The 20,991-nt window shown below is 49.4% G+C and overlaps 1 protein-coding gene across 1 annotated transcript in view; it reads left to right on the top strand.

The window, feature by feature from the left end:
• Positions 1–20,991, top strand: part of Tbc1d22a (TBC1 domain family member 22A) — a 300,861-nt gene that overhangs the window by 253,669 nt on the left and 26,201 nt on the right. The window contains exon 12 of the mRNA XM_041672324.1: positions 1,435–1,530. Coding sequence (XP_041528258.1) covers positions 1,435–1,530 — 96 coding nt within the window. The remainder of the gene's footprint in view (positions 1–1,434; positions 1,531–20,991) is intronic.

Raw genomic sequence — 20,991 nt, 5'->3', positions numbered from 1 at the left:
CACAGCGATCTCATCAAGGGTGTCCTGCTTCAGCTGCAAAGCCTCTTGTCTTTGAAAGTGGCAAATCCATCCTAGTTAAAGCCCTTCCCCCTCTTTCCCTTAGACCTGAATACATCACATGTAGCAGTACTTTGTGGGCTCACCCTTTACCCTGGATCTAGAAGTTCCACACTAGTTACAAGCTCTTGCTTCCTTTTGGTGTGCAGCACTAACACTTGCCAGTTTTATGATGGATGTGTCCCTGCCTGTCGTGAGCTCTGCCTCTCCACCTTGCCTGCCCTGTGCCATGTTCTCAGTGGGACACCAGTGAAGCCTTTGAGTGTCTCTTCCCTCCTCAGAGCTTCCTGGGCTCATGAGGGCACCTGGTACCTGGGACCCGCAGGTCTGTCCTCCACAAGCTTCCCCGCACTGCCAGCCATGCTGTCTGCTGTAGTGCTGCTGAGCGACCCCAGTGCTTTGGGGCTGTCACCGACATTTTTTGACTTCAGGATGTTGGTGTGCTCTATGTGTCCGCCTGGCATGCCCTCCTTGGTTCTTTGCTTGAGTTCCTCTTTAGCTGACTGAGCACTGTATAGAAATTAGGGTCAGCCCCTAAGTTTGTGTAGAGACACCCCTCTTGTTAACCCACCTTCTCCCTTGCTGTATTTCCTCCATAGCTGTCACCTTCTGATGCACTGTATACTTTCATTATAATATACCAATAACAGTGACTACATAGGTCTGTGTGGACATAGCAGAACCATGAAGCTAACAAACTGAGCCCTAAGCTTGGGACCCCCGGTCGGAGTAGTTTGTGTGTGGCCTTGGAGCCACATAGGAGTTGCAGGGGGTTGAAGAAAGGAGAGCCTTCCAGAAAGGAGCTGGGAGGGCCCGAAGGGGTGGTCTGGGCAGTTGCTCAGGCCTCCAAGGGTGGCAACAGTATGAGATGATGAGAACAGAGGGAAGGGTGCATCTGACTGTACTGGAAAGAGTCGTGAGGTGGGAGTTCAGGCAGATGCCACCAGACTTCCTGTCCTGCCGGCTGCATTCCCTATTAATGCCACAGGACAACTTCCTGCCCCACAGCTTGTTCGGTTCCCACTTGACCTGGTTCCTCAACTTTCAGGCTTGCTTTCTCCTCTGGGAAGTGGGGGCTGCTCTCCAAGGCTCAGGTGTAGGATGGGCATTTGCCACATCTAATGACACTATTCCTGGCTGTCATCCGTGAATCCACTGTTTTTGGCAATATTGAAAGCCCAGGCTGGGACTCTGCTTACCAGAATGTTGGTTTTAAAATGGCACTTATGGTAATGGGTTGAGCATGCTGCAGTCCAGTCTCTGAGTAACAGTGAGCTCTCCCCATAACCCTGACTAGAAAGCCCACCAGGACAGCTTCACCTGTTGGCTGCTGTCTCCCCGCACTAAGCGGCTCGCTCCATGTTTTTTCTCTTTCAGTCTGAACCCGAGGGCTTTTCTCATTTCCACTTGTATGTTTGTGCTGCTTTCCTCGTGAGATGGCGGAGAGAAATTCTAGAAGAAAGAGATTTCCAAGTAAGTAACTGCTCTTCAGAAGAGCCCCTGTTATGCTTTCTGCTGAAAGGTTTATTAAGTTCTCGTTCACGGCTGATTTGTGGAGGAGCTGTGAGGAGAGCTAGTTGTCGTCACTACTGACCTCCTGCTGCTGGGAAGTTCCTCCCGCTGAGACACAGAGCTGGTGGCACTGGCCACTGTGGTGGGAACTGGGCCTGGGCCAGCTTCATAAGCCCTCACCTAGACTCCCTGAGCCATGTGTCATCACCAGTGTGACATTGGAAGGCCTGGTGTAACCTCCAGCTCCCAGGACCTTTTTATCTCAGCCCCTGTGATACGCTAGAGGCTGTTTGGGATAAGAAACCACACAGCCCGAGCTCCCATCTCATCAGTCACCTGGTGGCTGTGTGACTTGGGATACATCACTTAACTCTCTGTGCAAGTTTCCTTACCAGCTTAACAGTAAAGCTGCTAGAGAGCCCAGTTGTCAGAGGCCTTGTTGGACGTACATCCTGCCAGCTTTGTGTTGCATCCAGGAAACTGCATGTGTCCAGATCCCCACATCCTGGACAACCTGAGTGCCACCAAGAGGTGGCCAAAGTATTATGAGTACTGTTGACCCTTCCTAGGTGCTTTCTGCTATTGCTAAGATGTCAGAGAGTCCTTGAATCCATCTCAGAGGACTAGTGGTGAAAGGCCTTGCTGGGCAGGGTGGGGTGATTTAGGGTGAGCAAAGAAGACACCAACATTGGAGGGACAGGACTCTGCACTATCTGTGGTCACTGTCTTCCACCTCACTCCCTTGGCCACCCAGCTCTTGATAGGCTAGGGGGCCTACAGTTCCAAGTTCCCAGTATGGTAATTCGGGGGAACTCGGCAGTCTTGTTCCTCAACCCTAAGCTTCTCAGATGACTCTGAGCTCCCTGCCTCCCATCTGATAACTGTTGGAGGTGTTGGTAAAGTCCTGCATAGTCACAAGAGTCCTGCTCGGATCTCAGGGGTGACAGTTGCTTTTAGTGTCCATTTGCCACAACTTAGAATGACCTGAGTAGGAAGCCTCACCTGAAAAACTGCCCTGATGGCCTCAACAGATGTGTGAAGACCCTCTCTGGGTGAGGCTGGCACTTTCTGGCAGCAGCTCAAATAAGAAGGGCCTAGTAGAAGAAAGGCCTGTGGACAGGTGAGGGTGTAAGCTAGGGGAAAGAGCTTCCAGTAGGACCTTTGGCTTGGCAGGCAGAGACCAGCCTGCCCACCAATCCTTAGTGTTTAAGTACATGGGACATGAGGCTGTCCTCCTAAGTTGCTGCCCTTGTCATTACAGAGCTCAGTTGTCTTGTGGGTTGCTCAGTGTGCTGACTGGGGTCCTTGGCTGGACAGCACTCCAGGCTCCCTCATCTAGCCTTGTGGACATGGTTTATGAATGGTTGACATATGTTGGCTCCCTGCCCCACTAGGCATATGCAAGGTTGCTGGCCTACCTGGCCCTTCTTGCTGCATCCTGAGAACATAGAGGCTCTAGGGAACATGACTCGTCCTGTCACCAAGTGATTTGGAGTAAACTCCTTGAATGCTCAGCTGTAGGATTGGGAGGATGCTCCTATAGTATACTTGAATGCTCAGCTGTCTCCCATAGTACATTTGTTTGTCCTCAGGAAGCTCTGGGAAGCAGGGCTGGCTGTACAGGCACCTGCCTGGCCATTTGACCAAACTACCTGTTTATGGAAGAGAGAAGGCCCTGCTTTCCTGATTTCCCAGTGTACAGTGACCACTCAGTGTGCTGGCCGGGGCGTTATGTTCCTGCTGGACAATATGCACTCCTGGCCTGACCGGTTCCTAGGAGCCCCAGAGAACTTGTCCCAGACTCACGTTACTGCCCATCTTCCTGAGGGCCAGAGGTCTCAGCTGAGCTAGCCTGTCAGGTTACTGCCACCTCGAATCTGATCTCTCAGGTTGGGCAACGGTGTCTAAGAAGGCTCAAGGCAGATTGCAATACCTTCCAGGCTAGGCCAGCCTAGGGTCATAGGATACAGGGTAGTAGAGAACTCATGTTATACACAGCCATGTGTTTAGGAGAGATATCCCCCAATTCTACAGCAATACCTCTGCAGCCTTCTGGAAAGACCTTAGACCACATGTGCCCAGCACAGCCTGCCCCAGAGTTCTTTCATGAGCCACCTTCAGCAAAGGGCTGTCAGTCCTCTCCCTACAGACTGGCTCGGACTAGATCGAAACACTGGTCACGGGCTCGTGGTGCAGCCTTTATCTTGTGAATATATGCAGTGAAGTGTCATGTGGTCAGCAGTACCTATGCCCCTTGAGAGGTAATCAAAAGCTATGTGCAGCTACTAGCCACTGGGAGTGACTGGGGCCACTGTGGCTATGTGTGTGATAGACAGGACCCATGGCATCCTGACAGGCTGCTGTAATGGCATCCCCTGCTCTTGCTCAGTCTGCGTGATTTCAGCACTCTCTTAAGAGATGTATTTATTTGCTGTTTGGCTGGAGCTGTGCTGTTATGATTACTGAGTTCACCTTGAGAGTCTGAGCACAGTGTGTTGCTGGCCTCCTGAGGGTGTTGTCCTCCTCCTCTCCACCTCCTCACACAGCCAGTACAGGGTGTGGGTGCTGCCTGGAAGCCACCCTACAAACCTGCAGTTTGGGTGTGGATGGCGAGGGCAGGGAGCCACAGGGTAGATTTTCTTCTGTGCTAGAATAAAGTGGCACTTTGATATCCTGGAGGCTGGAAAGAGTGTGTGTCATGAACCCAGTGTGTGTTGTAGAGAACTGAATTAAATTAAATGAAGAACCCTGGGGTGCTGGTGAGCTCAAGAGATTGTGCTTGCCACTGTGACATTTTAGGAAATGTTTCTGCCCTGTGGATAGGGTGGGGTGAGCCTCTGGCAGTGAGGTGTTCCTGGCAATGGTCTCCACAGCCCCTGCTTTGTTCCCTGAGATTTGCTGTGTAGGCAGTAATGTGTTGCCGCCTGTCATTTCCATAGGAGCAGGATTGTGCTTGAGGAGGAGGCACACCCAGGGCAAGGCAGGGACTAGCCTTAGGCCAGAACAGAGAGGTGGCAGCTAGGGTGCTGGCTGTGGGCTGGTTCTGTAGCTGTGTTGGGCCACCTTGGGAGAGTGGAACAGGCAAAAATTCAGGCTATGCACTGGGCCTTTGGGCCCTGAGTAGAGGCACCTCTCTGAGGGAGTGTGCATGGCTAGGTACACAAGGATCTGTATACTATGTGAAGGTGCCCTCCTACAGGCAGTCACCTCCTTTTCCATCTCTATCTCTGGTGCCCCTCAGTACATTACCCATGATGCCCATAGGCTCTGCACAGTGAGTGTCTGACTATGGTCTCTCCACAAGCTACATTATCTCTGCTAGCAAGGGAGATTCTGTGTTCCTGTGTGTCCTTCTTTAGCCAGATTTCGAAGGGGTCTTTCAGGTGAAATAAGCTCCAGGGTGTAGAATGCCTTGTATCCCCTTGGGACTACTTGTCACTCATTGCTTCCTCTGTTTTCTGTGGGATTGTTTAACAGTAAGTGACCTTGGGAGTGAGGGGAAGGAAACCTGTGCCTTCCTTCAGTGCCTGCTGTCCCCCCACGCCAGGAACAGCAAATAAAAATAAACCCCAAAGGGCTTGCTGTAGTGTGATACAAAATCAGAAGGCTTGAGTAGACTGCATAGCTGAGACACGGACCATGCAAAACCCCATGCAAGACTGCTGATACCTCCTCAGGAGGCATTGTTTGCACACCATGACCTGCAGTGCTAGCGCTGGGGCTCTAGATGCTGCCTTTTCTGGCTTTTGGACTGCATCAAGTGCAATGTTGTAAAATGTGCTTTGTGTCTTGTCTTATTAACTGACTTCTGAGATTTCTAGCCAGGGTTTTAGCCTGAGGTTTTGAGTAGACTCTATCCAGTCATACTCTGATCCTCCCTGCCTCTAGAGCCTGGCACGCTTGTGCTTAGCCCAGACAGTGTTGACTGTGTCCTACCAACCTCCAGAAACAGCTGGCCCAGAGGAGTAGTGAGCATTATGTTGGTGAGCTTCCCCTGTGGAAAGAATAGAACCTTTATTCTCAGTCTTAAAGACAGAAGCTCTAAAGAAACAAGAGGTGACAGCCACCTACAGTGTTGTTTTAGATGAAGTCTGGAGGACAGTTGTTGTCTTTCTGTGGACCCGAGCTGCTGAGGAGCCCACAAACTTAGTGGTCTGTGAACAACTCTTGTAGATAAACACACCACTGTGCCTTGTTACTGCATGGCCACCAGCGTCACTGTGAGAAGAGACATCTGTGTGCCCATGGTGAGTGCTCAGCAAGGGACAGGATGAGGGACAGCAGCCTACTTCTGGAAGCCATGTTCCATGTCAAATCCCTGCCTTCCTGGATAGGCCATGTTCCTGGTGGCACTAGAAGGATTGCAGGACCTAGCCAGACTGTAGGGAATGACCTGGTACCTCCTCTTGCTCTCATCTGGGTCTCGAGTAGATACCAGAGGTATCTGTGGCTGCTCATTGAAAACTAGATAGGACAGATAAGGGCAGTTCTGGGTGTGGGCTCCAGGCTGTGTGTTGTCCCTTGTCCCCTCAATCTCCATCTATGTTTTTCTACATGTGCTCAGTAATCACTCCCAGAATCCTACTTGGCCCAGGTCCATGGAGGGTAGCTTGGCAATGAGGGGTCTGTTCTTTTTGGGGTAGCATGGGACACTCTGCAATGGGAACCTGGATTGGGGACAGAGTAGAGAACTGGCAGGAGAGAGGACAGAATAGCACTGCCGTTGTGGATGGGTCTGGTGACTGCTATCCTATAAAAGGGCTGCGGGCTTTGGGGACAGGAGAGAGGGAAGGCAGACAGGGACAATGGAACATGTACCCAGGACAAGGAACATTGAGGTTCAGCAGGGGAGGGTGAACAGACAGACACATTAGAATGAGGACTAAGGATACCCCCAGCAAAGGCGTGTGGGAGCTACAGCAGTGAGGCTGACAGAAGAGCCTGCTGGGACAAGATGGGGAACAAATGAAGGAGCTACAGGGCAGAAGAGAGTAACATTTCCAGGGAGAGCCAGTGGGTGGGAGAGGCAGATAATTATGAAGAGCCTGGAGACCACAGTGGAAGGACAGGGACTTCACCATGAACAGGAGCTGGGCGATGGCCACTCTGGTGTGAAGAGAAAACATGTTTTGTGTGGTTTTACACAGTCACCATGGGGCCAGTCAGTGTGGATCCTAGGTGGTTCATGCGTAGATTCTGCATTGGAGTTGCCACCTCAGCTTAGAGTCCAGAAGCATCTCTGAGAGGGATGGTAGTGAGACAGCCTTGATGGTATAGGACCACATGCCTTTCTGTGGTGCCACGTGGTAACCATGAATGTACCACCATGGAAGTCATGACCTGTGCACTTTCCCGCCTGTGTGAGGCATCCAGAGGAGTCCAGCAGAGCTGCAGGAGGAAACCAAGCCCTGTATCGTCTGGATAAAATGCTGACTGGGAGTCTGATAGAGAGGGATGAGAAGCTCTGAGTAAACACTGATTCTCAACAGAGAATGCATCTTCCTAAGCTGGTACAGCATCTCCAGAAGCAAGTCATCAGCCTCAGTCAGAGAGCCTGCAGGTCAGAGCAGCCATCCCATGTGGACTGTCTTCCCCAGTGAAGTGCTTCAAAACAGAGACGCCAACAAGCTGAGAACAGATGATGAAGGTGAAGATGATCGCAGAGTCACAGACAGGGTTTTAAACATGCTACATGGCTGGTACCAGGCTTGTAGATAGATGTAAAGCTAAAGTAATTTTATTTAAAAATTTCCAGAAGAAACACAGTCACCTTTAGCTCAAAACAAGGAACAATGAGGCCAGTTTATAACAATAAAGAAACTAATAAGTGAAAATGAATGGGCTAGAAATTGGAGTTGAGGGGCTAGAGGGATGGCTCAGTGGGTAAAGCACTTGCCATGCACCAGTGAGGGCCTGAGTTCAGGTCCCCAGAGCCCATGTAGAGTTGGGGCTGTAGTGCATTCTGTAATCCTGCACTCATTCTCCTCTGCCATGAGATAGGAAGCGGGGACAGGAGACGACCCACCCCCCACCTATGAGATCCAGCTAACCTGGTGTACATAAGAGACCTTGTCTCTTCAAGATGGAAGACAAGGACTGACACCTGAAGATGTTATTTGGCCTCCATCTGCACCTTTGCCACACATGTGCCTCCACACATATGAACACATATGTACATACACACATCTGTCATACACACAATTAAAAAGAAAGAAACTAGAGCTGAGAAGTAGGTTGTTAAGTATATGTTGGAGGATTTAAAGCTGCCAGTGACAGGCAGGCCAAGAGGCAGGTGTGTGAAAAGGGGGAAATTAGATATTTGGGGAGAATACACAATGCTAAAATTGCCTGATGACTTTTCTTTAACCCTGCAGCCTGGGTAGGACCATTCTTTGTGGCTAGGTTAGGATAAGGCTGGAACTTGGCTATTCCAGCCCGCACATGTCTTTCTGGGAGTGTGCTCACATGGTCCCCCTGAAGGAAACAGAATTCCATGTTTTGTTTTACAGAGCTCAGGCACATTGGTCTGTCCTCATCTTAGTCACTGGACTACTGTGCAGTATGCCTCTGACTGCTCGTTAGTCTTTCTCCATGTCTGCTGATATCTGAGAGAGGTAATTTATAAACAATAGAAACACATTTTTCACAGTTCTAGAATGGGGGATGTCTAAGAGTGTGCTGCAGGTTCAGAGTTTGCTTCCAAAGTGGTGCCTTGGTGTTGTGTCCTTATGTAGCTGCCACAGAGAACAGAAGGCACTAGGACTCAACACCTTGGTGAGGGCTCTGCTCTGTTTGTGAAGGGGACTTAATTTCCCACCAAGTACTAAATTCTTTTTAGTATTAGCACCTTGGGGACTAAGTGCCTTCTGTATGAATGTTGAGGGCATTGAGACTGTGGGTAAAGTTGTATGTGGGTTACATGAGGTCCACAGGTCAGGGATAGCTCACAGACTACTCACCAGGAACGAGGTAGGAATGTACACATGACAAGTAAAGGTATCAGTTATGAAAGAAAGCCTGTGCACAAATCAGGTGACAATCTAATTCCCCTCTCACAATACAAATACAAATACTCTTGAAAGTGTTAATATACTGATCTAGTAGTTCATAATCCATAGTTACCTAGTCTTGTCAGGCTGATTTGCTGCTTACAAGTTTATTGGTATTGATCACTTTACATCTGGGTTCCTTTAGGTGGGCACCCCAGTAAATCCCAGTTACACTTATGCTGAGTGGGAATGTCACTGCGACATGACCAGATCAAGTGGAATGAAAGGCACCCAGAGCAGACTCCCCGCATACTCCTTACAAGAGATGCATGGAACATATTCTCTCAACAGAAAATGGGGGCCATGCCCTTTAGGGATCCAGGAACTAAAGCTGCTCTTGTGTGATGGTCACAGGGCGTCCTCTGCCCTCTAACACCAGGTAAGCCACGTGTGAGAGTAGTCCAGGTATGCTGGCACCAGACACGGCCTGCTCCTTACCGTTAGCACCCACAGAATAGATCAAAAGCTATGTTCCTAGGTGCTGTGTTTCCACATACTGCTGATAGGACGTTCTGACAGTAAGCTAAAGGCAGTCACGGGGTCTCCTACAAGTACAGTAGCTCTTCCAGATGTAAGAGAAAGAAAACAACTGACTTCTCAGTAAGTAGAAGTAGCCATACTTTCTTAGCGTGCTGAGAGATGTCTGAAACCCATAGCCTTCATTCCTAGGGAGTGACGGAAACAGGAGTGCACATCCTATCCGTAGGGTGAGGAGGCAGCTTGGGAAGGCTTGCTTCCCTCTATTCTAAACCGTGGATAGTTCAGACCCATGAACTCTCCAGGGTAGCCCAGCAGTAGAATCAGCTTGTGCCCTGAAGGCACATGTTTCTTCCTACTGGGACCCATCCCCTGTATACATGGGGTCAGGGGAAGCAGGCCTAGCAAAGGGCAGTCAGAGACCCTTCCCCTGAAGTGGGAACCTAGAATCCTGCCTGGGAACCAGGATGCACAGGCAGCCCTGGGCTCCTGGGTCTTGCTTGTCTGAGTAGCTGAATGGGAGACCCTTCCAGCACCACTTGCTGAAGCTCACTCCGCACACATTTACATTGCTTTTGTGACACTTGATACTATAATGTTGGTTTTTAACTGACGAGATCCCCAAGGGAAGGTATCTCCCAAGATTATTCTGAGCACGTGCAGACAACCTAAATGTTTGTCTGAAGCAGCACAAATTAAAGGGCAGGTGAGACTCAGAAATTGCTTTTTTTTTTTTTTGGTTGTTCTCAGCTGGGACTAAAGCCCACCCTGTGTCCTTAATATACAAAGAATTCATACACAGAACTAATGAAAAGGAAATGTCCTCATGGAAAATGGATGAAAACACTCAGAGCGGTCAGACATGCCACTGAAGAATTATGCAACTGTTAAGAAAATGTGAAGTATCTTTTAGTCATTAATACAGCACTGGAAAATGAGCATAGGTGATGCCTGTCGACAAACAGCACTTGTGACATGGAGATCAGCAGGTGTATAGTGGAGCAGACTGCCCTGCGCCTCCTGGAGACCTAAGTGTAGAGCCTTTCTGGAGACATCCCAGAAGTTCAAGTCCCCGGCTGACCACTGCCCCAGTACTAGCCTGTGATCCAGGGAGAACAGGTCAATAGCAGTCTGAAGGGCCAGAGGCAGGTCTCCAAACCACATGAATCGCTGTTTGGAATACTTTGTAACTACCCAAACCTGGTCTTAAATAACCTTGGTGGATTTAGGGATGCTGGACGTATTTCTGTGGAGAAACCTGGCCCGGAATTGCATTCCTCCACACATAACCAGCAGTGCAAAGACGATCCCAGATTGGCTTGTGTTTAAAGCACAGAGGAGACTGAACAAAGCAAGCCCCAGTGTGAGTGATGATCAGTTTGGGTTAGTGGTGTCCAGATGATTTCATTCTCTTGTTCAGCCTTCTCCTTCTTCTGACCGATGTGCATAGTTGTGGTTTTCTAACCAGGGCAGTGTTCACTTTCAGGGCAGCCCCTGCTCTGTGAGTTCATGGCTCAGGGCAGGTACTGAGGGATGCTGGGCTCTGAGCCCACAGCCTTTCTGGGATGCAGTGCAGAAGTCAGGCATGTGGACACATGCACAGAATTTACTGATGGAGCTAAGGTAAGGCATATGCCCACTCTTCTGTGGACCTTGATGTTCACAGATGCCTGTGTATAGTGACACAAAAGAATGCGGTTCTGTCTGAACCACAGGAGAGACTGGGAGGCATGGGGTGTGGGACGGAGATCACACAGAGGCAGAAGAGAATGATGCAGTTCCCCCACAGAGCCCAAGCTGCATGAAGTACTGGGGCAGCTGGCCCTTCTCTCTGGTAGCTACTGTGAGGAAACTTCTGGAACTGTTGTCCCAGTGTTCCTTCTGCAGAGTAGTGAATTTTAAGTCACTTCTGAGAAATGGATGTGGGATCTTCATACAAATGAATCAAACCTCAACACATCACCTTCCAGGCCCCTCTCTGGGCCACACCCAGAGCCCAGCTCTTCTTTGGGACCTCCCCAAGGATGCCCCCCTCCCAGGGCTCCATTCCTGAATCATTAGCTTTCTTAAGTGCCCAGACCTTACACAGAAGAAGCTGCGGTAAGAAGCCACTGGAAAGACTCCACTGGAAAGACTCTAGAAGCAGCATTCACCTCTTCCCCTACCCCACTCTCACCCTGCCTCCCAGTCTCTCTCCTCTGATTCGGGGAGAATCAAATCCTGCAGTCATTATACACAGGCAAGGTTGATGATGTGTGCTGGTTCTGGCAGACCTGCATCTTCATGGCCTTGCTGGCACGGCCTTCCAGCATCTCTGTGGATGGGCCGCTGCTGTCCTGGTCCTCAGGCCTAGCCCAGCTAATTATTCAGAGGTCCTGTCCTGCCTCCTGGGCCATCTAGTGGACTTGAGATAGCATATGGTCTTCTTTCCAGTAGCTAACTGGACATGTGAATAGCCACTGCGGGCTAATGGTTTTATACAGGTTGATGTCTCACCCATTGTACCCTTGAAGCAGCAAATGTCACAAAATGCCAAACTAAAGATCAGTTGTCTTCTTCATTGTTTCTAGACATTTTAAGGACAAAATTGGTCGATTGAAAAGGGATCTTGGAAGTGGATTGTTATTGCTTCCTTTGCTCTGGCAGGTAGCTGTACAGTGGAGTGTGGGGGTGGGTAGAGCAGCCTGTGGTGCTCCGTGGATAAGGCTCCTGTGCTGTAGTGTGAGTGTGTTGTGCTAGCTGGCTGGTGCACTATAGTGTAGTAAGTGTTGCTGTGTAGGACTTGTATGCGCTGTTGTGTGGAGCTGTTGCTCTGGAGTGTGACTGGTGTGTTGCTGTGCAGGGCTTGCATTCTGTAGTTTGGGTGTGTTACTGTATGCACTTGGTGCACTGTAGTGTGGTGGGTGTGTTGTTGTATGAGGTTCATGTGCTGTCGTGTAGGTGTGTTGCTGTGGGGCTCGTGTATTCTAGTGTGGGTGTGTTGCTGTGGGGCTCGTGTATTATGGTGTGGGTGTGTTGCCATGAGGCTTATATGCTGTAGTGTGGGTGTGTTATTTCAGCTTCTTGAACAGGACCTTGGGGCCAAGCACCCCTGACCTGCCATGTCCTGATGGTATATAGTGAAATGCATTAGGAACACCGCCCTTACTGTACTAGATCAGTTGTGGATACTTCCTGGCCTCAGACAAATCTGCAGAGAGAGAACAGATTTCTAGACCACATGGAGAGGGCAGGACCACTGGAATGACTGGACTCTTCTATTGGCAGGTGGGCTTTGGTCTGCAGCAAGGCCAGCAGACTGAAAGTAAGATGGGACAATGATGATGTTGTTGGTCAGGAGGAAGGGCTGTCTGGGAGCTAAGGGGCAGCAGGCCTTCCCTTAGTTGGGTAGCACACAAGGGCACATATGAGTGTGTGGGCTGGGCAGGCTACAGCAGACCTTGCATACACCCAGGCTTGCTCCATGGAGCCATCTAACTTCTCTGTCTACCACTTGCTCACTGGTGGACCATCAGGGTCTGGGGATTTGCAGATGATGATACAGCAACAAAGGTGGGAGTCAGGCACTGTAGTGTCCTCCAGAATGAAAGAGCCACGGTCCTGAGGGGACAACATGTCCTGGAGAGGCTGTGGACACAGCCTTCAGGAGAGCAAGGAGCAGTTGGTAAAAGCAGGAGCTCTGAGCAGGCCCTGCAGCCTGCAGTATGGCTGGTGAGGCAGCTGGGTAGGAGCTGGGTTGAAGGAGGCAGAGGGATGTACAGAACAGAACTGTGGGAACTGGGTCGAGATGTGGGGGAGCAGTGGCCACAGACTGAGGGGACAGGCTGCTCCAGCCCCATAGCATGGCAGAGAGAGATGGGTTTGGGTTCAGATGATCAATCACTTTCTAAGAGGAACCAGTGAGTCACAGGGTGCTGAGTTCTAGGCCCCCAGGGCGGGTAAGTCAGGGTCCAGAGTAGAACAGAGCTTGTGACTGATGATTCCCAGCTGAGCAGCTGTAGGGGTGTGGGGGCAGGGAAAGGTCCAGAGTAACCAACCACAGGACCTGCAGAAGAGAAGCGTCAGGCCAAGCCCTAGGTGTAGTATAGGGCTGGAGACGTTTGTGCTCAGGGAGAGAGCCTGAAGACAGGTAAGGGGAGACAGTGAGAAATTTTTGCCTGAGCTGTCCACCTCTCACAGGAGATCTAGGCTCATTCCTTGTACTTAGAGCCATTCCACAGAGCTTGCCATCCCAAACTTACTTTATACTTACGGGGCAGGCTTTCACAGAGGATGGGCAGCCTGAGTGTGGTCATGTGTCATCCCCACCCCCCTTCTCCTCCCTTCCCGTGCCCTGTGCCTGTGTAGAATGTTTGTTTCCTGGTCTGCACATTCAAGTACAGGCAGTAATTTTCTTTTCAGACCTCAGAAGATGTGCCTTCCTTATTAAGCCCTACTGCTCATTATGGTAATGGCGGCAGGCATTGAAGATCTGAGCCCTTTCTGCGGGAAGTGTCCTGTGGGCTACAAAGTTGAATAGCAACTTTCTTATCAGGAGAAGTGATTAAAGGCTGGAGATGAGGTGTGAGGAAAGATGAAAGGAGCAGATTGTGGGCCCAGTGGCTTACAGGATCTTAAGTCCAAGGAGAGTAATGAGTGCTTCTTTCCTGTGGCTCAGCTGATGCAGGGAAAACACGGGCCACACCAAAGAATACCCTCCTTGCTGCTGCAGGATGCGACTTGCAAGGATGCTTGAGGGCTTGTGCGTGGTCTGTACCAGGCTTCAGGGCCCTAAGCAGAGTAAGCTTGCTTTGTCTCATACTAGCTGCCGGAGGGTACAGCATCAAAGAGCAGAGCCTCAGGAGCAGTGCTGGGAAGCCGTGGCCTGGGGGTTGCAGTGCTAGGAAGCTGTAGTCTGGGGGTTGCTGCCCCAGAGACTGGCAGCACTGATACTGGGGGCTCCTTTTTCCTGCCTGTATGGCAGTCCACAGAGAGAGGCAGGATAGTGAGGGGATATTCTGCTATGTCTGTATTTTTAATCTGAGGAGAAGGGACTCAGTCTGCTGCTTCTTTATGAACATTAACACACACACAGTGCCTATGTTGATATATAGACAAGTGAATGAATACATGCATTCACACAGAGTACACATACATATATACACACAACCATATGCATCCATATCGTGACATAGTGTGTGTGTGTGTTTGTGTGTGTATGTGTGCAGATACCAGCAGATAAGTATGCACACATATGGAGGCATGTATCGACAAGCACGCATGCATACCCTTAGTATTTCTTAGGAAACAAGGTATGGAAAATGTTGCTGTTCCTTTTCTCTTAAACAAGCCCTTTCTTTTTACAAATGGGAAATTCTTGCTGAAATAGGCGTAAAGAAAACTGCTTGCCTGTCTAGAATTTGTTTGAATTTCCTTTGGCACAATGACCCCCTGTGCTTTTGTTATTTAGTTATTATGTCTTCGAGAGACATTTGACTTTCACAGGAGGCCAGTTTACACTTTTTCTGTTCATAAGGGAAGGTGGCATGCTTGTGTGTGGGAAGGAAGAATCTCTGTTTCGTGACCCTTTACCCAAATGCCATGTGGCAGTGGCTATGTGCTCTCTAGAGCCTTGAGAGGCACTTGGGCCACAGAAGTTGAGGTACCTTCTTGGGAGTACCCGGTGACCTTTCTTTTTGAGACATACAGTCTTCACCTTTGACCTGTGTTATCTACCCATCCTTTCCCACCTAGATTATCTTCCTCATTGCCTCAGTTTCTCACTCTTTTCAAGAGGGCAGTGCCCTGGAAAGAGACACACCAAATTGCTGATTGAAGGAGGAGTTGTCTGTTTCCATTCCAGTCCCCGAGTTTCTACCCCATCCCCACCCCACACTACCCCAACCCTCACAACAGGGTTCATGCACCTCTCCATAGTCACCGACCATGGAAAGGTATGATGGCTGTTAGTGCAGGCTTACTGCGGTTGCTTCTCCTTTAAGAAATGAACCCACCAGCAGTTCTCAGAGAAAGAAGTGGAAGTCTGGCCCTGCAGAAAATCAATTTGAGTCCTGTGACTATGCTCAGACACACCTACATATTTTATTAAGTCATCTCTCTGTGTTGGATTTTACCTTCTCTGCAGGATGAGCGGCTACAACTTCAGCCCACATGGCCTGGCCATGGCTGGGTTCATGGTCAACACAGACATTTGAAACATATGAGGTATTGTTCAAGGTGGTCAGGTGTCAGTGCACCTCCGAGCACATGGGAAAGCTCAGTGCTTCCAGAGTCATGATTGCCAGCAGGTATAGTCAGTGAGGAAGTGTGAACATGGCCAGATAACCTCAAAGACCGAGACTGTCTATCTATGTTTTGTGCCTGTGTCTCTGCATGGGCTGTCTGCTGGGCTCTTGTTTCCCATATCTGCTTACCAGGGCTGTCCTATCCTCTCTTAGACATAGCCATGTCACTAGGTCCAGTCACTGAGTGTTTCAATGAGTAATATGTCATAGCTTCATGTGAATAGCAGTTAAAGTTTGAAGACTGTCTTAGGGTTTTATTGCTGTAAAAAAACACCATGACCATGGCAACTCTTACAAAGAAAACATTTAATTGGGACTGGCTTACAGTTCAGAGATTTAGTATATTATTTTCATGATGGGAAGCATGGTGGTCTGCAGGCAGATATGGTGCTAGAAAGATAGCTGAGAATTCTACATCTGGGTCTGTAGGCAGCAGGATATGACAGTGCCACACTGGGCCTGGCTTGAGCATCTGAGACCTTAAAGCCCATCCCCAAGGTTGCACTTCCTCCAACAACAGCACACCTGCTCCATAAAGGCCACACCTCTTAATAGTGTCATTCCCTATGAACCTGTGGGGGCCATTTCCTTTCAAACCACTACAGAGACTGTTAACTATTCAGCCTCATTGGCCTTAATGAAGAAAATCCCAAGATCTTCAGGATGTGCCCGGTCTCCATGATATAGGCAGTTTTGCCCCACCATGCCCTCCCACCATGGTTTTTCTGCCTTGCCGTCAGTCCTGAAAGCCATGGAGTTAGTGCACCAGGATCTGAAGCTGAGCCAGATGTGCCTTTTGTCTTTAGTAATTTTCCCAGGTGTCTTGTCACAGTGATGAAAAGTTGGTTGGCATGGACAGCTGGTACAACAGGGCCATTGCTGTGATTATGGAAAGGATGGAGGGCTTTGGGAACTGGCTTGCAGGAGGGCTTTGGAGAAGTCTGGAGAGGTAGACTAGAGGTGCTTTAAGCAGAGCTTAGTGGGTGGCTCTCAAGGGAGTTCAGAACCAGAATGAGGCCAGGAATGTGGAAAGTAAAGACTTCTCAGGGTTCTGATGGGAAGGGAGACTCTGTTGGGAGGGAAAGCCAAGGCCATTTGTGTTATAATGTGGTGGGGAACTTGCCTGCATTTTATCCGTGCCTAGAGACTTTGCTTAAAGCTGAATTTGGACGAAATTCAAGACCACTGAACTTGCAGGCTTTGGTGTAGGCATTACTGGCTGTTTCTAGTTAGATTTGCAATGGGGATGATAAAAACAGGAGAAGGGTGTTAGTAACTTGTCCAGAAGAAATGTAAATGTAAAGTCAAGAGTGAGAAACCTGCTGGCTGAAGGGATTAGTGACATCAGAAAGAAACCAAGTATTTTGCACAAGGGCAGTAGGAAAGCTGCCTTTAGGGCATCTTAAGGATGGCAGGATGCTTCCTATGGCACTAAAGAGTATAAAAGTATGAATACATTAAAAAGACTTTCCTTTGAGAAGGCCGAGCCATCCTGGCACATTGTACACACAGGACCACCTTGGAAGATTCATTTCAGTGTTCTGAGAAGCCCAGGTGTGCAGGCTATTGCAGCTATGGTCTTAACGAGCCCTGGTTGCTACTTGACATCACTGTAGACCTTAGTACCCCGTGTGCTGCTAACTTTCTAGGCGTGATGAATGCAAGCAGAGGCTTCCACTCATGTTTTAAATGAAATATTGGGTATAAAGGCAAGATACAGCAGCAGCATCCCCCCATACACACACATCAAAGAGCAACAGCATCATCTTCCTACATCAAAGGACAACAGCATCTCTCCCCCTACACACACATCATAGGGCAACAGCATTGTCCCCCTACACCAAAGGGCAACAGCATCATCTTCCTACACCAAAGAGCAACAACATCATCCCTCTACACCAGAGGACAATAGCATCATCCCCTACAGCAAAGGGCACCAGCATCTCCCCGTCACACCAAAGGGCGACAGTATTATATCCCCACAGCAAAGGGTACCAGAATCTCTCCCCCACACCAAAGGCGACAGTATCATCCCCTTACACCCAAGAGCAACAGCATCTCCCCCCAACACCAAAGGGTGATGGTATCATCCCCCCACACAAACGGTGGCAGAGATGGTTATGACATTACTGAGTAGTATAATCTCATGACACCATTGTCCTGTATGTTGTCTATCACTAACTGACATATTGTATGGTTTGGTTGTAACTTCAGCTCCCCAATAGAACTGAAAATCTTAGGAAGTAACTGTGGCTGTGTGGAGTATCGTTGGACAGTCCTCCTTGGGAAATGGCTGTGGCTGTGTGGAGTAGCTTAGGGAAAAGTCTTCATTAGCAAGAGAGTGTGGCTGTTTAGAGTACCTTAGTAAGTGTTTATATAGAGTAGCCTGGGGTCATTCATTCCTGGGAAGTGACCATGTCTATATAGAATAGCTTAGGGACAGCCTTTCTTGGAAAGGGACTGTGGCTGTGTGGAGTAGCTTAGAAGACAGCTCTCTAAGAGCATGGCAGGCCCCTGTGTGCAGTGCTTCTCTGTGTCCCTAGGCCTCCATCTGGAGCTCTTGCCTGGGTCTAGCAGGTGGCTGTAGGGCAGTGGGGCTTCAGCCATGACAACTGGAACCTGGCCTGTGCCTGTGACATTGTGGGCTTGTGGGTGAGTCAGGTTTCATACAGCAGCAGCCTTGACCAGTTCTCCTGGTCCTGTGTATCCTTCCTACTCCCTTTTGTGAAAGAGCTCTCCTCGTGTGGGGTGAAGTTGGTATCTGGATCCCAGGACCTTTTCCCATGGGCATCTCCAGGTACTTCAGAAGGGCCAGCTCAAGTCTGCATCAAAGGAAATGTGCCCACGGGTAACGTGGAAGGCAGCTGAATGTTCAAGACTTTGCCATCATCACTCACTCATGCCTTTGAATTAATCTTGCCATTAAAAAAATTATTCACACCATTCAGATCCTTAATTAAAAGACCCTTATTAGCTTATTAATGGTGTTTGATATCTAAGGCAGATGAACTTGGGGAATCTAACCTGTTTGGCCCTCAAAGAAACGTAATTACAACTTGGGCATTATTAAGATGTCCCTCTCTGCTGTCTCAAGTCCTATTTTGCTTCCTGTTTTGGACACTGAAAGAAGTCTGCCTTGAAAATACAAATGACACTGTCATAGAGAAGCACTGCTGGAGTACTGGTGGGCCTGCAGCCTGCAGGTTCCCTGAGACCCAAGGTCTCCTGATGTCCTTGCAGGTTAGGTGATGAAGCAGGACTTGCTCAGAACCCACTGACAACATTCGGAGGGTTTAGCCAACTTTGGTAGACACAGTCAAAGAGCTGAAAGGCTGAGAAAGAGAGAGAGTAACATTCTTAGGTCACCTGAGTGAAAAGGAGCTGGAAGAAGCTGGCTCAGGTGTACAATGTCTCCCATACTCTCCATCGCTTGCTTGGTTGGCAAGCCGCTGGGCTTCTTGGCAGAGAGCTGCTGGTACTGTGTGGTCTCTGTCCTTATCCTCACTTAGCCACATCTAGAGAATGAGTGCAGGCTGGGAGACAGCCTCCTGGACTTTGCTGGGGTAGGGCAGCTAGCACCAAAGGGGCTGGCCATACAGTGGAGTCCCCCAACTGGAGCTTCAGACTGGGTTAATTCCAGCCAGGGTATGTGTCACCTAGTACCTCCATTAATCCATCTGCTGGCTCTCTGACTCTCTTGCCTACTCAGGTCTATGACTGCCCACTGCATTGGTGGCTAGACCCAGACAGAGCCTGCTTACCATCTAAGCTGGCATTATAGGAATCATTGCTGCCTCCTCCCAGTGACTCTAAGATCCTGTTGGATTCAACCCTTCTGTCCTCCATCCTGGGAGAAAGGAACCTTGTCCCTATGGATACCAAGTAGGGCCAGCTTTCGTGGCATTGGCCACCACTGAGCATCTTGGCAAGCTATAGGGGAAGCAAACCAGAAACCAAGCCCAGTGACCATAAAGTGAATTTGGTGAGAACAGGAAGATAGCCACCATGGCTGAGTCAAGGATAAGTTGTGATCAGCATGGGGCAGTGCCAGTCCCACATGTAGGGCACTGAAGCTGCCAAGGTCAGGAAGCTGGGTTCAAGAGCTAGGTTGGTTATGGCACTCTGTGTCCTTAGGCCTGGCTAAGGCCTGGTGGCTATCAGAGAGAAGTGAGGAGGACTCCTGCAATTCAACTTCAGGAATATGCTTCATCTCTAGCTTGGTGACAGATCCAAGTGTCCAGAGCAGATTCAGTCCAAACCATGGGAGAGGAAGTAAGGGGAAAGCACTTGGAGACTCGACAGGTGGTCCACTGAGTGTCATCTCTGCAGCAGGCATGCCCTAGGCCCATGTGGTGTGATCTCACATACGAGGATTGCTCTGGCTGGCTGGATGGGCAAGGAGCATTTTGGGGTGGCACTTGTTGGTAAGAGTTGGCAGATTCTCACTATGAGCCATGGAGGATGTGGTGGGTAGCTTTGAGAGTCTCAGATCTGCACTAACGAAGTGGAAATGGCATGGTGACATGAAAGACACGCAGACACAGGTGCCAGTGCTAGGCTTCTTCCACTGAGGTCCCTGAGCATCCTCTTCTACTGCCTTCCCTTCCCCTCCTCTCCTGGACCTGGTTAATGGACTTGACTGTGCCTTGTGGTAGGGCCTCTTCCTCCCTGGGTTATAGCCCTCATAGTATCCAGCACAATACTTTGACCAAAACTGTAGGAAACTGAAATGTCAGTTGGCTGTCCATAGTTTGTCTGGAAATTGGGGTATATTTGGGGAGTGGAATACTCTCTGCTTTGGCTTTGCTAGGGGAGGCTTAGTTCAGTGGTAAGGGAAACCTGGGGTGCCAGAATGAATACACATGTCTTTACTTCCCAAGCTTTAGACAAGTTTAGGTCCTTGTGGGACCCTAAATACCTGTTTACCTGCTGTCCCCCTTGGACCTGGGCAATACTAAGAAGGATGAGTAGGCCCCTGATGATGCTACTGATACTCAGGTCACAGGAGCCCTATGTGACATGAGCTGTTGACACCCAGACTAGTGGCTGTGAATGATACACATGCCCTCTGTCTGAATCCCTGCAGACCTGGCCTATCCGGTGCCTAGTGTTGCTGAGCAACCACTACTAGAGCATGGGTAGAGCAGGGAGTGGACACTGTCACAGGGTCCTTGTTAATCTTCACCCGTGTCTAGCACAAAAGGAAAGAATGAAATTAAATGAAATAGGAGGAAGGTGCTGAGGGAGTCTTTGGACTGTCTCACCATCCGCCTCCCATCCAAGAGGCCCTTGATTTGCATGGCATGCTCACTTTGTTACCCTAATTGGTTTGAGGATTTTCAGGGCAAATATGACAGGATTTCTCAATTCAACTTTGGGGTGTTTGGTTTTTGATATAGAGCACACAGAAGAAGTTGCATTGATCTTTTAATTCCTCATGCAAAGAAAAACTATTTGCTCTTGTCGTGTTTAGTGTGTAGGATTCTCAGTGTGGTTGGCACGACAGTGGGTTCATCAGACCTGACATTGAGCCTCAGGCCCATCACAGAAAGAGCTGACTTCTCGCCACATTCCCATTTTCCATCCTCCATTGCGGCAACTTTTACAAGCTG

This window comes from Microtus oregoni, unplaced genomic scaffold (assembly GCF_018167655.1).
Source record: "Microtus oregoni isolate MIOR12 unplaced genomic scaffold, Mior012 000022F_ref0000154, whole genome shotgun sequence".
In the NCBI taxonomy this organism is placed as follows: Eukaryota; Metazoa; Chordata; class Mammalia; order Rodentia; family Cricetidae; genus Microtus; species Microtus oregoni.
Note: the sequence above shows the minus strand (reverse complement) of the source record. Positions and strands in the feature narration are given on the sequence as shown.